Here is a 14,295-nt window from a genome sequence, read left to right on the forward strand (position 1 = left end):
ATCAAAATATTGTACATATCGTCAATAACGGGGTTGTTTGCATCGTTTTATTTTAATAAATACATGTAGATTACTCCATGGTTCATTTTTTGATTTGTTGAAAATTTGATGGATTTAATATGAACTCACAGTCATATAGTTGTATAACAATGGTATGTTCAAAGTATGATAGATATTTTTAATGTCACGTCTTGGATGTCACATAAAAAACAACTTTATATACTAAGAATACATAATTTTTTTTTACACTCCTTCGTATTAAATTAGTAGATTATTTTGCGTTAAATCAATGCCTTTGTCGATGGATTTATAATTATTGAACACGAGGCCTACGGGCCACATCGCCGAGGGCCGTGGGCCACATCGCTCAACGGTAACTGAACAATAATTGCCAACTGTTTGTTTGCTAATATTGCTTACTGGTATGATATATTGATTGTTTTGTCAACTATTTGATTTAAAAAAATATCCACATCGATTTACTTGTTTCTGAATTTATATAGTTTTTATTTTATTTTTTTCTGTGGAGGGGGTCGTTTATTTTAACCCATTAAACCCATTCGTACAAACAATTTTGATAAACACTATCGAACTACTATTGATTTATTTTTACTTTAATTTCATTGATTGACTGTAAGATTTGGATCTACTCCTCAACATTTACAATTTAATCCTTCACAGTCACAAACAGTCATTGTATAACTTTTCAAAATGAAAACCCCCGGAGAGATATTACTAATATGAGGAAAATCCTAACTCTGTGTTCAAGTACCTTGCAACAATTAAGTTAGACCAGAATAATGAATTCACTGAACAATGGTCCTTTATAGATTTTTATCCCACATCAATAACGTCACCATATTTTCTGTAGTGTACCTGTCAAAGGTTCTTAAGTGAGGCAGCTTGTTAAAAAATCTATGCTCTCTGAATTTTAGTCGTGTCATATTCTTTTTTTATATTTTGTAATTAACTTGGCTTCGATAATCAATTTTATGTGATAAAAGTATATAAATAATAATTAAACGAGACTTGATTACGTTGGTAAATAAAATCGATTATCTTTTACAGAAAAAAACGCAATTACGAGGTTTTACCCTGTGATCATCTGTTCTGAAAACTGATCTAACTAGGAATAATTCCCAGGATTAGTCACTGTGAACAGAAACTTCTTTTTTTTTTTACCAAAGTGACAAACGCATTGAACAACCAATACATAATGTTCCTTTACATATATTGCAGTCTAGATCACGTTTTGCAACATTTCGATATCTAAAATAATGCGAGTCTCGTGGGTGACACTGCTCACCTGAGTAAATGACTCTTTTCTTAAGCGAGTTCTTGTAGCTCTTTCTACATTCATCTTATAAAGCACTGAACTGAAGGATAGGGAGGTGCTGGATCGGGGGATAGTGTGCACTTTTTAAAATTAAACCTTTGCAATTTGTGTTAAAATGATTATTTTGAAAACACAAAATGTAGAAAGTCTATCTAAAAAAAATCATTTGGAAAGATGTGATCTGTTTTTTGCTGCGGAACATTTCTCCCTTCCTTTCGTAGGTTTCACGATTTGAAGGACGCACGTTTCATAAGGGTGCTTGCAGAGTATGATAACACAACTAACTAGTTCTTTAAATGCATTTCCTTTTATATTTGACTGTTCATTATATATTGACATAACTGGTGTAGTGGGTTTTTTTGTAACGAATTTTAAAGACCTCAACCCTATTTTTAAAGTTATATTTTTACCCCCCTTAACAATATTGGATTTGGTTTGGTTAAAATTTTTCCAGTGACTCTCTGAAATCAATAATTTGAACAGATTACAAACGGGCGATGGCGGGGCAACAGCTCACTTGAACCTCCAGATAAGATGAGTTTACAAAAAATGAATAACATATAATGTTACAAACAATGAAGTATTGATTGTTTTATTTACTTTAAAAATTGAAAGATGCGAGAAAGAATAACATATACTGGTAATAAATGAAGTTTTACATTAAACTTGTTGTTCAACGGAACATAAATACAATGACGCGTGGACTGGGTGTTCAAGTCATCTATCTTCTACATATATCCATGTATAAATTATTGGAATAACACATGTCACTTAAATGAGTTACTTACTAACATATTCTTGGTGAGTTTTATTTGAAAATCCAAAATAAGACTAAAAAATAGTATTCTAGGATAAAATCACTAATGTTATTTTCCGGAAATGCAAGGTACACCCGTCCTTGTAATTCCCTCTCATCATAAACATTTTGATAAATTCATTTCCATACTTCCTGCGGAAATGGGATGCAATATTCTCAAATTATGGAGAATAATAAATCAATCAGATGTGAAAGACGAAGGTGTTAGGTTATCTGCCAGGTGGTTAGAAAAATTGGATTAGATTGAAAAGCCTCCGCACGGGTGAGCTTATAAAAAATATGTTGTTACACCAGGATCGACAACTCTTGGCGAGTAAACTAATAAAAAATCATTTTCATACTCTCAGTGAGTTCTGTTAGAAAATCAAATCAAAATAGAACAAAAATAGACCCTTGGGATATAATCATGCACTTTTTATAAATGCTAAGTTCATACTGTATTCATTTTTGATTACACCATTAATTAAAAGTATCGGTAATTTCCAAACTTCCTGCGGAAATGAGACGAATTATACTGTTACAACGAAGGACAATAAATCAATCAAATGTGAAGGAAGAAATATGTACTGTAATCTGTGTTGGCTGTCTGTCGAGGGCTGTTATTCAATGAGATTTCCCACCGAAACTCAACAACTGTTAAGGCGACCTTCAAATGATTAATTCATCCAAAGTAACCATGCAGCAAGGGTCGCTATTGTCCCTCTATTGCAAAATGTGTTTCGTCTCTATTCATATGCATGTAATTTGAATATCCTCCACGATCAATAATCAATATCATTATGTTTTGAAATAACAGTGCAATGTGTTTTGTATATTTACAACGTAAACATGCACATGATAGCAATTTTTAACATTAAAATCAATAGCATTTTCCAAATTATATCAATGCATTTAATGAAATTTTAAAAAACCCTTTTAGATAGTTAATTTCGATTACAAATAATCAACAATATTCATGTTAATCTGTTGATAGAGGAATATGCATTAATTAGGAATCATTACGATACAATTTTCTTTTTATTTGGAATATTTAGCCTCGTTCAAAATATGTTATTGGAAACTGAAATCCTTCGGATGAAAATGTGATTTATGTAAAATGACAACCGGAGTCTGGAAACCTGGTTAAGCCGGTTAAGTGACCACCGAGACATCCATTCCCTCGATCGATTTCCCGTAATTTTGTTATTCTGTCAATGGATACTTTATTGCTATTTCAGCTTTCAATTTTTCAAAGAGATGGTGATTTTACATTTCTACCAAAGCTGTATTTAATTAATTTAAAAGGATACCAAATATAGCATTATGATAAAGTGTAGTTTTATGATCGATGTCCGTTTGATTCTCCAGCTAATCAAGTTTCAAGAAAAAATGTCCCCTCTTTGACGTATGGTGCATTAATTAACAGTTTATCGACCTTTTATGGGTACCTCATTTTTAGGTATAACTTTCTAATTCGACTTGTCTAAATTTCAGAACAATTGTTTTCTAAGGGTAGATAAGATAAGACAAATCAATTGCCTCCGAGCTTCTCGTCTGTAGCATTTTATAACCTAACCTGTTCTATGTCTGTATCGGTATCTCGTCCCTGTTGTAGCAATGTTAACCTGTTCTATGTCTGTATCGGTATCTCGTCCCTATTGTAGCAATGTTAACCTGTTGCTACATTCTTGTACCTATACGGTTATCTAGTCTCTATTAAAGCAATATGTACCTGTAGCTATCCTCTGCTACATTTATCGTACTGTAACCTTTCTACCGAAGCAATGTAAATTTGTAACTTAATATATAAGCTGTACCATTACAGGAGCAATGTATACTTTTCATCTAAACGTTTGCATCCGTACGGTAGGGATCTATACACTTGTACAGGTAGCTAAATCATTTTACCGGTATGGTAGCGATGTACAAAACTCATGCATCCTCTGATCCTTTACGGTAATCTAATCTCTACTTGACTTCGATTGTCAGAAGGCATTGTTAGACAATAATTGCATTTCGAGAGATCAATATTAGAGGCAGACAATTTCTAAATCAGCAACTCTTTCTTTTAATCATGCTCTCGTCTCGCCACTTGTCGCTTGATTTCTATTAACAGAGTGCCGTGTGATGTAAAATTATCTATACGTAATCGGTAGCGGTAACATAACGCCAGAAACTTTTTCTGTACATTTTTTGTTGTCCCCTTTTAAACATCAATCAGGTAATGAAAAGAGACAACAACCGAAGTGTTTCGGTAATATAACAATCAAAAGAAGCACAAAAAAAAAATTGTTCCTTAAAATTAAACTTTTACAGTAGAAACCTCTCAAAAGAGTGTTAGTGGAACCGATACCTTGTAAAAACCTAAAAGACAAAAAACCAAAAACAAACAGAACCCTGACATAAGCTGTCCTCTGAAGGGCTTTTGATGCGTTTTGACAGATTAATGGCGAATGCAGCCTCTCTTACCAACATGGTATTCTCTTAGAACACATGGCTTTATTGCCGAGAAGACAGCGATGAACTATGTGTAGGAGCTGCTGATCGGAGGATACTTTAAATCTACTTTCGTTATAATATCGGAATGCGCTGCTGCAGCTGGCAACACCTGAATTCTTAATCAGTTTTTACATAATTATCAGAAGTAATTGGGAGTTAGCCAGTCCCCTCTTATTATTTCCTTGACAGATTGCTTGTTGATCAATACCTTGTATCCAAACCTTCAGTGGTTAACACTATGACTTCTAAACAGTACATGGGTAAAGGCTAAGTGTTCGATTGGAAATTAAAGTACTCGGTTTAGTTTTCGACAACCAGGACAGATCAGAAACAATCAGGTAAGGGTGTTATTTCTAATTTACATCTTTGATAACTAATTAATTTTCATTTAATAATGTTATTTTAAAATCAAATTGATAAGGGTTTTATGATAATAAATAGGAACAAAACTACAATGCCTGTACTTACCTTTAAACGCAACTAAATTGAATTTTAAAAGTTTATTTTATTTTAATTTGAAATCATTTGAATTCAAATTCTTATTCGAGATGGGCTATATAATAATTTTTGTGAGTGATTAATTTTAAGGTAGACTAAATTCGCGAGAAATTTTCGTTGACCATCGTCATCCAATCAATTCTGCTGTTCCACTGTGCAAAGAGTACACTATCAATAAACTTCACAGTATCAGAAAATATATTTCGGTACCCCGGAACAAAGAGATCGATGTGTAGCTCTAAGACAAATTACCAAAGGTTACAAAAGACCTTCAGATCAATCACCGATCCCTCTCCAACTCCTGCAAGCATGTTTCCTCATGTTTGTCCGTGTCCTTGTGCGTCATTTGTGGTAATACAATGTATAATTCAAATTCATCTAAATACGGCTGTTAACCGTAAAAGTCAATACACTGTGACTACAATATGTATTTTTTAGGTATTTAAGCTAGGGTTATCACAAATGTACTGATGCACTGTCTAGAGAACGATATTGAAATCAGAATAATTTTTGACCGAAGGTTTGACTGAGAAAGCTATTATTATATAGTAATGTCGCCAAGAAGAAAGTTACGCCTACTTTTATTATTTGTTGTTCATTTTCTTGGCCTTGTAGGTGTTAACATTTTGTTGTTGTTTGATAAGGTATATTTCAATCAAAACATTAAGAGTTTGCTGTGAAACCTTGTGCTTTTCTATCATAAAATTAGATTTGAAATACAATCGAATTTTAATTTTTCAATGAGATGGTTGGGTGTTTCGATGGATGACACAATTACTTTTAATCGACAGCCATTTTAAATGATTTGCACAATAAATTATTGTAATTTTTATATCACTTCTAAATCAACAATCTTTCATGTAATTTGACAGTTTGTATCAACATAAAATCTTAAAACCCATCAGAGGAATAAAATACGAAGTTGCATGCATTGCGACAATGAAATACATTACAATCTATGGATAATTCATCAGTTTCGCATATAGACAGAATTATGAAGCAACAGTCGACCACGATAGACCCTGTTTCGACCTTAATGTTGAAAAAGTTATCAATACATACTCTCGCATTGGCCACGGCTGTAAATGTAGCGAACCACTGGCGTGCGTTGAATTAATAATACAACAATCCTAGGGAGAGAAAACTTAATGTTATAGGGAATTTCATAGTACTTCTGTGAATTCTCGCGCGCTTTTTATCTCCACAGTGGGAAAGGGCGATAAAATCTATAGGGTTTATATGTAAAATACCAGTGGTTGGACCCAGAGCTCTCTCCAGTCAAGAACTTGCTCAACGATCGCTCTGGTAGCAAAAAACCATAAAGTCGGTTTACTTTCCAGTTGCTTTGTCGTAGAGTTGTTCCTAATTGCAGAAGATGGTAATGAAGATAAGACAGTCAAAATTAATTGACTTTTGGCGTTTCTGCTTGCATTAATTCTGCGTCTTTAAATGTTTGTCAGAAAAATCAATGTGTGAAGGTTTTCACTTTTGATTCAAGACGTTGCTGTGATAGACAACTCATTGAGTTGTTGGCTTCTGGAGAAATACACAAAAAACTGTTCGTCTTCTTTTTTATCCCTTATTAGCTTTATTTCACGAAGGGATTCTTTCTTGCCAGGAAAAGTCGCTCAGTTGAGGAATAGACTGTATTGACCATGGCAACAGAATCTAAACCAAGTTCCAAACCATCCCGGGTCGTAGCTGTAGCGATAGATAACAGTGAATATGCTGAAAAAGCTTTTGATTGTGAGTACAGTTTTATTTACTCCTTAAGTATATTTCATTGGAAAACAATTCAATTTTTTTTTTCATTTTGATGCAACTAATCGCCGTAATTATAATGCACACAATTTCAATGTGATCACAAAATGGCTTGAAAAACAAATTTCATGGATTGAGACGAGACATTGAAAAAAGAAAGATTTTAGAAACGTTTTTTCAATTTGAAAATGAAACATTGAAAACCGTGGCTGTACAGTATGCTGATTCACATGTACTCTAGTTAAGGTGTGTTGCTGTTAAGATAAGACTTGAGCTGATGCAGTTTAACTAGATTAACTCGGGAGGCACACGGTGCACTCATCAGAGAATGTGAGCCACACAACGTATTGATCAACAAACATTTAATGTAAAACGTTCCCAATTCATAAATTCATTCTTTGAGAGATTATAAAACAGCTCAGTTTTCTTCCCGTTCTCGGTAAACTTGCATCAATATATTGAACAAGCTTAAGTCGAAATTTGTTGTATGATCAGCGCATTTTGTCTACAATATCCGTCAATATCTACTTTCACATTCTTTTTAATTAGACGAGTGAAGAAATCAGAGATCAGAGGGGACATCAAATTTCTCCGAACCTTGTAACAAGTATCTAGAGATTTCCGCGTTAACGATTTTTGTCTTGTATCGAGTCGTGTGTTTTCTTTCGACAATCCCCATATGGTTGTAAGCAGTTTACGAGATGCGGTATATGTCTTCCGTTATATTGTCATTCTATGTTGCAAGAACATTCCCCGGATGTTGCCTTCGAGTATTACGTCTTGGTTTGGAAATTAAATGCAAGTCTACAACTCTGACACATCAATAAACAGCAACTAATTCTTATAATTAAACTTGTAACGTCAGTTTTTTGGTTTCCTTGCTTTAACCGAAAAATCAATCAACGTGTTCTTTTTGGGTTTTTTCAGGATATTGTATTGCAAAGTTTGCTTGCAGTTCTTTAATAAACCGATTCATAATTTTAAACCGATCAAATTTGCAACTTCAAATAATGTCTTGCATTTTTACAGGGTACTTGGAAAAAATCAGACGCAACGATGACGTCATAGTCCTTATTCACATTCCAGAGTCGTACGATTTCTCATTGGCAAGTAAGTCAAAATGAACAGAGGAAATTGAGAATATCAAATCTAATTTTTGTCAGATATTTAACACACTTTTTTAAAACATCGCTTTATTTTTTTGGTGAATTCGATCCAAACCGTTAATTTACTGTGATAGTCGCGAGGTTTTATGCAGCACATCATGTATAAATAATGTTTACGTACTTCTACAAGGCTCTAGTGTAACATAACATTTATAACATCAGATATCACAAACACCTACATGATGGAGCTCGTCTCATAATCATAAATCCCGAAATAGACTAGATGTAATTTGTCGAGGAAATTGATAGGCAATTCATTCACAGCAGCTTTCTGATATGATGCCGCCCCGAGACTTTTGCTGCTGATCATCTTAATGAAAAACAATCAAAGTTCATCAATCGTATAAATAACTACATTTCGCTGAAAATTTAAAAATGGTGTTGAATCTTACGAGAAAGAGCATTGATAAAAACCCACTTCAGATCAATATAATATTTATTTCAAGAACCAAAAAAAGGAGAGAACACATGCTAATTATAAGCAATGCTCTTTGATCTTAATTTTTACTCTTAGATACCGATACAATGGGAATCGATTAGCACTTCAATCGTTATCATAATATTGTGTATTATTTTCATTTCTTTTTTTTCTTTTCTTTTTTGCAACTCTCTTGTATCACAATTATTTTGAGATTTAAAAACGCAGTTCTTTGCAAACAGTCTTTCTGTGGTCATAAAGCTCTGTTAAGATATTGTTAAAAGCTTGCTATAGCAAACACACGGGGCTGTGGCTTAAATTCTTTAATAAACATCAAATAGTCGAAATGAAAAATATAAGTACAAACTAATCAAGCAAACACACAACTCAATGAAACGTGTACACGAGTTTTTGAAATTAGAACGTTGAAAGATTAGCAATCATTACAAGGGTGCATCCATGAAACAGTTGAGCTCTCGACGTTTCAACTTATTTTGCAATTATAAAAAATAGATTCAAATAAAGTTGTTTTCAACTAGCGAATACATGTGTTTTATAAATAGACATGGACGCATTAATGTTGTATGTGCAGATGAGCATCGATAATTTTCTGTTGGATAACGTCTCACTGAACAAAATAACACGTGAACATATTTCCAGAAACAAATGAATTATTAATGTTCAACCCGTTTGTGATAATAAGGCATTAACGTTGTGTATTGGCAAGTGTTAGTACAATATTAATGGAAATGGAAAGCGTAAAAGAGACTCTTCAGTAAATGTGATGAATCGATTGAAATTAAATGCTGTAGATTCCTAATGAAACGCAAGGAAATAATTTCCGCGTGAACTTGGGAGAAGGAACCCTCGCGGAATTTTTAAGACAGTTTTGAACTATATAAAATTGTTAGTGATCGCGATATTATACTCTCTAGATTTGATGCTAAACAGTGGATTCGCTGAATTAAGTACTTGAGCAAAGTAAGGAATTTTTAGTAACGACAACGACGACGACGACGATGATGAAAATTGTCGCAGGAACACTACGTTTAAATTGTTCTCGTGTATTTTTTTTTTCAGATTTAGCTATTCATACTGTATACTGAAAAAAACCCATCTGTTTTTGTATTTATTATGAAAACACGACGAATTTCATAATATAACCAATGCAAAGAGCTTGTTTTTGATTTATTTTTTTTATATAAATAATTAAGGATTTTTGCTACCATCACAAACATATTCGAAAATTGTTTCAAATCCTTTTGTTGTTTTTTGCGTTTTTGAAAATCAGCTGTGCAGAATAACGGAGAAGAAATAAGTATTAATTTCTATCACAAAAACGTTTGCCTGTTTTTAATGTTGTTTTAGCGGTAACCAATCTAAAAATCGATTTTGTTTCCTTATCAAAATAAAAATTATCTTTGGTAGATGCATCTTTATATCTATTGATATAAATACACGCTTTGATTAAAAATTCTAGATTTGTGTTGCACTAACATTTCTGCTTTTTAGCAATCGGGAAACATGTACAAAATTCGCGTTCTTTCTTCCCTCTGTGTGTGTGTGTGTGTGTGTGTGTGTGTGTGTGTGTGTGTGTGTGTGTGTTTATCAAGTGTGTTTTCCTCATTGTTCGATTTTCCAATTTTAGGTGTTTAAAATCACCTATTTGTTGTTAATCTGTGATCAGGTATCTTCATTTTATATTTTGAATTTAATTTTAAAAATCGATAAAAGGTTTCAAAGTTTAGTGACATTTATTATTCACCTAAAACTCCATAAAGGTTTAATATTATGATTTCAAAGAAGTATTCACGAATTCACATCAAATATTTGCGTCGCAGGGGAGTGGTCGCCCTTGGCGCTCCAGAAGGATGCGTTCGATTTCACGGTTCCAAGTATGTATCTGCATATTGGCAAAATTTCTTTCTGCTACACGTAGACGGACGTGTCTTACCTGCTATATTGATATCTATTTGCATGTGTTGACTCTAATTAGAATATATTAGACGATAGTCATACAAAGTCGTGACTTTTGCATGGTTAAATTTTAAAATAATTGAATGTTTGTTAACAATTTAGTGAAAAACATGACTTTGAATAACAAACCCTAGTTTAAAGTATGATAATTTATCAATTTTTAGCTATTATACGAAAAAGAACTTCTGTTCACACATTTGAAGCTTAGGATTTTAATCTAAATTATGATTTCGTCAAGTGTTAGAATTTCTGAAATAAAATGTTTCAAATGAAACAAAAAAACCACACCAAAAACCACAAAAAAATCAACAACAACGAAAAACAGGTTAGTGCATGAAAAGCGCCAAATCAAGGTATTGCAACTGAGATATCACTTTAAAATGGAAAATAGGTTAGCTTTTTGTTTTCATCAATTTGTTTGGCCTGAAAAAAATATTGTCGTCTGTAATACATGTACAAAAGATGTTAAATTATTATATCCCCAATAGGGAGATTTTGCTGTTCTTGCTACATATATAATGGAAATAAAGCTAGCCTGCTAAGCAGCTTTATATGAAAAATAGTGTTTTATATATAGTTTTTGCATCATATGCATTCCGTTAACTTAAATCTAAAGTCTATTTTCCATAATATTTAGGATGATCATTTTCTTATTTTAATTTTGCATCTAAACGTGCACGTGTGCACGTTAGTGGTCTAATTCTACACACTTCGACGTTTTCTTGTCTGTTTTTCTGATCATCAACCTACACGATCATCAATTGATACACGATGGTCGTTGTACACTATCCGAATGCATTCCAGCAAATATCTAATTTTTTTTTTAGAATTTACATAAATAAACACGTCGAATGTCTGTCATTGTATCTTGTTATATCCAGGTCCTGGAGTTATACGACAACTTTTGGATGAATTGGAGAAAAACGTGAAGTTTTTGGAAGATCGCTATGCTGAAAAAGTCAAAGCATACGGGGTAAGACCACAGCAAAATTAACACACAAAGCTGTAAACGTTTAATTGCAAATGGTCATATACAGGATGTTTAATTTATCACATATAGCTCAGCACATTGATAGAATCTTTGACATATAAATTTTTAATCATACATAAGATTACTTCTGATCAGAGTGATCAGAGAGCGAATTGTGTTACCATTAAATAAAATCGTACTGTAGATCCCTTGCCACCATAATTGAACATCTCTCAGTTAATTGCAGTGACCATCCTATAGGCGTGCTGATAGCAAGGAATGTCTTCTAATGCGTGTCAATTAGTCTCGATTTTTTCCACTGTCAATATATATGCAGAGTAATAATCAGATTTTGTCCAAAAAGAGCACTCCTCAACGGAAGTTAACAGATTTTTTCTATTCATAAGTATCAATGTGATAAAAGGAATTTCAACAACAAAAACCAGAGACAGATAACATTAATTGGTAATTAAAATTTGCCAATATATAATATATCTAAGCTAAGTTATTATTTATTTGCAAATCTAATTTACTGGTTCTTGACATTAACAAAAAAGATTGATACATTGTAATCAATCAAATCTAATTTAAATTTTTACGTGTAATCTAATTCCTTGCTGTTGCTTAAATTTACTTGGTGTCAAAATGTTTAATGGAATCATATATATGTTAATCTTTCTGCATACGAAAAAGGTAGCGAAAAATCTCCTTTTTGAATTCAAAGCTGTGAGACCATGCTAGATTATGATATTGGTCAATTTCGTCATCAAAGTTCAATGTACACCATCCTATTCCAAAATTACCTCTGTGGAATCCGGATTGTAGCTTTAAACGATGGTCATGGCTATTAAATTGCACTGGATCTACATTCGTTAGCTAAACTGTGATTAAAGTCGCGACGTTTTCTATGTAAACCAAGTAGAAGAATTATATAGAAACACTGATTACTACAGTAACTGTTATAACATGAAGGCCATATCAAGTTGTCATTCTTTTGTCAAAACTGGTATGCACTGATAAGCAGTGAAACGGTAAATTCGATATAACTAATTCACTGACAGTCAATAATACAATAATATAGTTATTTGCCATTGGTTCTTTTGTCAAAACCGGTGAGTATAATGATAAGACTGACACAGAAGTAATCAATCCTTGCAAAGGTCGCTACACAATTTATCAACACATTCAACTGGAAGATGTATAATCCCATCTAGTAATGAAATTTGATATTTCTTTCTTGGTGCTCAATTAGCTTACACAAGGTATGAAGCCTTGAAATGATCTGTCCTTTCAGAATTTATAAATGACTATAGTGATATGAAGCGAATGTCAGACTGATTAAGCTACTATCCCCAGACATTCATAATGATGACATCTTTCTTTGATTATCATTATCGTCATGTATGTTTTATCAATAGTGTTAAATATTATCCAATATTCGTAGATAAAACCATTTTTTTTATATTTGAAAATTATTTTCCATATTTTTACACAAGAAATAAACACAGTGTAAATGATTTCACGGTTGATACATTTTACATTGAATTGATAACAAAAACCTTTCTGTAGAAAAAATATAAGTGTGTGTCAGTGTCACTTGAAACATGATATCGGCCATTTTGAACATGGCGTCAACCTCTCTCGTTTGGTGCAAGCTTTTATAGAAAATGGAATTAAAAAGATTGCACACAATCAATTAAGTGCATTTTAAATGGAACATAACTTTCAAATTGCTGAAATCCTTGTAGCATACATCTCGTATAAAGATTTTGATGTTTTTTCCTTTTATAAATCGATACTAGTTTGTTTTGTAGCCGTAATGTATCTTTATGTCCTGAAAACTCACATTACAAAGTTTCAATCTGACAAGTTTTTCAACACTTCAACTTGAGAAAATGTTGAACTTAAAGAAAAAGACACTGTTTTTTTTTATAAACTAAAAGCAATTTGTAATAAAATTCATTTTTCTTTGACATGCAGATCGATCGGAGGATTTGAACAAAATTAGTAAAAAAATATATTCTGACATTATTTGAAACACCCTAAACACTAAGTTCACTTTACTTACTTCTTTTATAAGCAAAATTATGATTATAACGTATTGCACACAGATTGATGGGAAGTTTCGTACCGGTGGTGGTAAGCCAGGGGAGGCCATACTTAAGATAGCGAAGGAAGAGAATGCCACGCTGATTGTCACAGGTACTCGAGGACTCGGGAAGATCCGCCGGACCGTCCTAGGAAGTGTCAGTGATTACGTCATTCACCACTCACCTGTTCCGGTTCTTGTGTGCCGGATGTAATTTGGCGGAAGTCAGAAGTTGTGACGACATAGATGGCATAGACTTTCGTTCATCGTTAAAAATATTTTCTCAATTAATAAAATATGTTGTTTTAGATGGGTTTTTTTTTTACGTTTAATGCTTTTTTAAATCTCAAAAATAAATCGTTAAGTGGCAAAATGAAATGATATTTTACACCTTAAAGTCTCGTTTAGAGCATTCATAACCATTAATAATGAAGCCATACTTTTAAAGACTGAGGAACTAATTAGAAATATGGTTTTTAGAATAATATTATTTAAAAGTATATCATGAAATGTTGGAAACTTTTTTATATGGCATGCACAGGGTTTGAAATATGTTATCCAGAACATACAACGGTTCACTTCTCGTAAATGTTTTCCACATTTCTGATTATGAAAATCACAGACTGTATTGTATGAAAAGAGAGAATTATCTTACTTTAATTAAAATACCCTTTGCCTAGATTATACAGAAGATGAACCTTAACCATCCACTTCTCTAAATGTTAACTGAAAAATCTAGAAAGGTAATAAAATGGCAATGTTACACCAGTCAGTCAACTTTTCGT

The 14,295-nt window shown here is 32.7% G+C and overlaps 1 protein-coding gene across 7 annotated transcripts; it reads left to right on the forward strand.

Moving 5' to 3' along the window:
- Positions 1-4,612: 4,612 nt before the first annotated feature.
- On the forward strand, positions 4,613-13,818 carry LOC105317627 (universal stress protein in QAH/OAS sulfhydrylase 3'region). 7 transcript variants are annotated; one of them, XM_011414328.4, is made up of 7 exons: positions 4,613-4,969; positions 6,716-6,875; positions 7,920-8,000; positions 9,766-9,792; positions 10,316-10,369; positions 11,333-11,424; positions 13,533-13,818. In XM_011414328.4, the coding sequence occupies exons 2-7, from the start codon at positions 6,785-6,787 to the stop codon at positions 13,722-13,724; spliced, it is 537 nt and encodes a 178-aa protein (XP_011412630.2). In that variant the 5' UTR covers positions 4,613-4,969; positions 6,716-6,784; the 3' UTR covers positions 13,725-13,818. The 7 variants fall into 7 exon arrangements, with proteins under 7 accessions (XP_011412630.2, XP_011412629.2, XP_019918514.2 ...); XM_011414327.4 differs by having other exon boundaries at positions 6,748-6,875; XM_011414329.4 differs by lacking the exon at positions 4,613-4,969 and adding an exon at positions 6,305-6,507 and having other exon boundaries at positions 6,748-6,875.
- Positions 13,819-14,295: the final 477 nt, after the last annotated feature.

This window comes from Magallana gigas, chromosome 4 (assembly GCF_963853765.1).
Source record: "Magallana gigas chromosome 4, xbMagGiga1.1, whole genome shotgun sequence".
Lineage (NCBI taxonomy): Eukaryota > Metazoa > Mollusca > Bivalvia > Ostreida > Ostreidae > Magallana > Magallana gigas.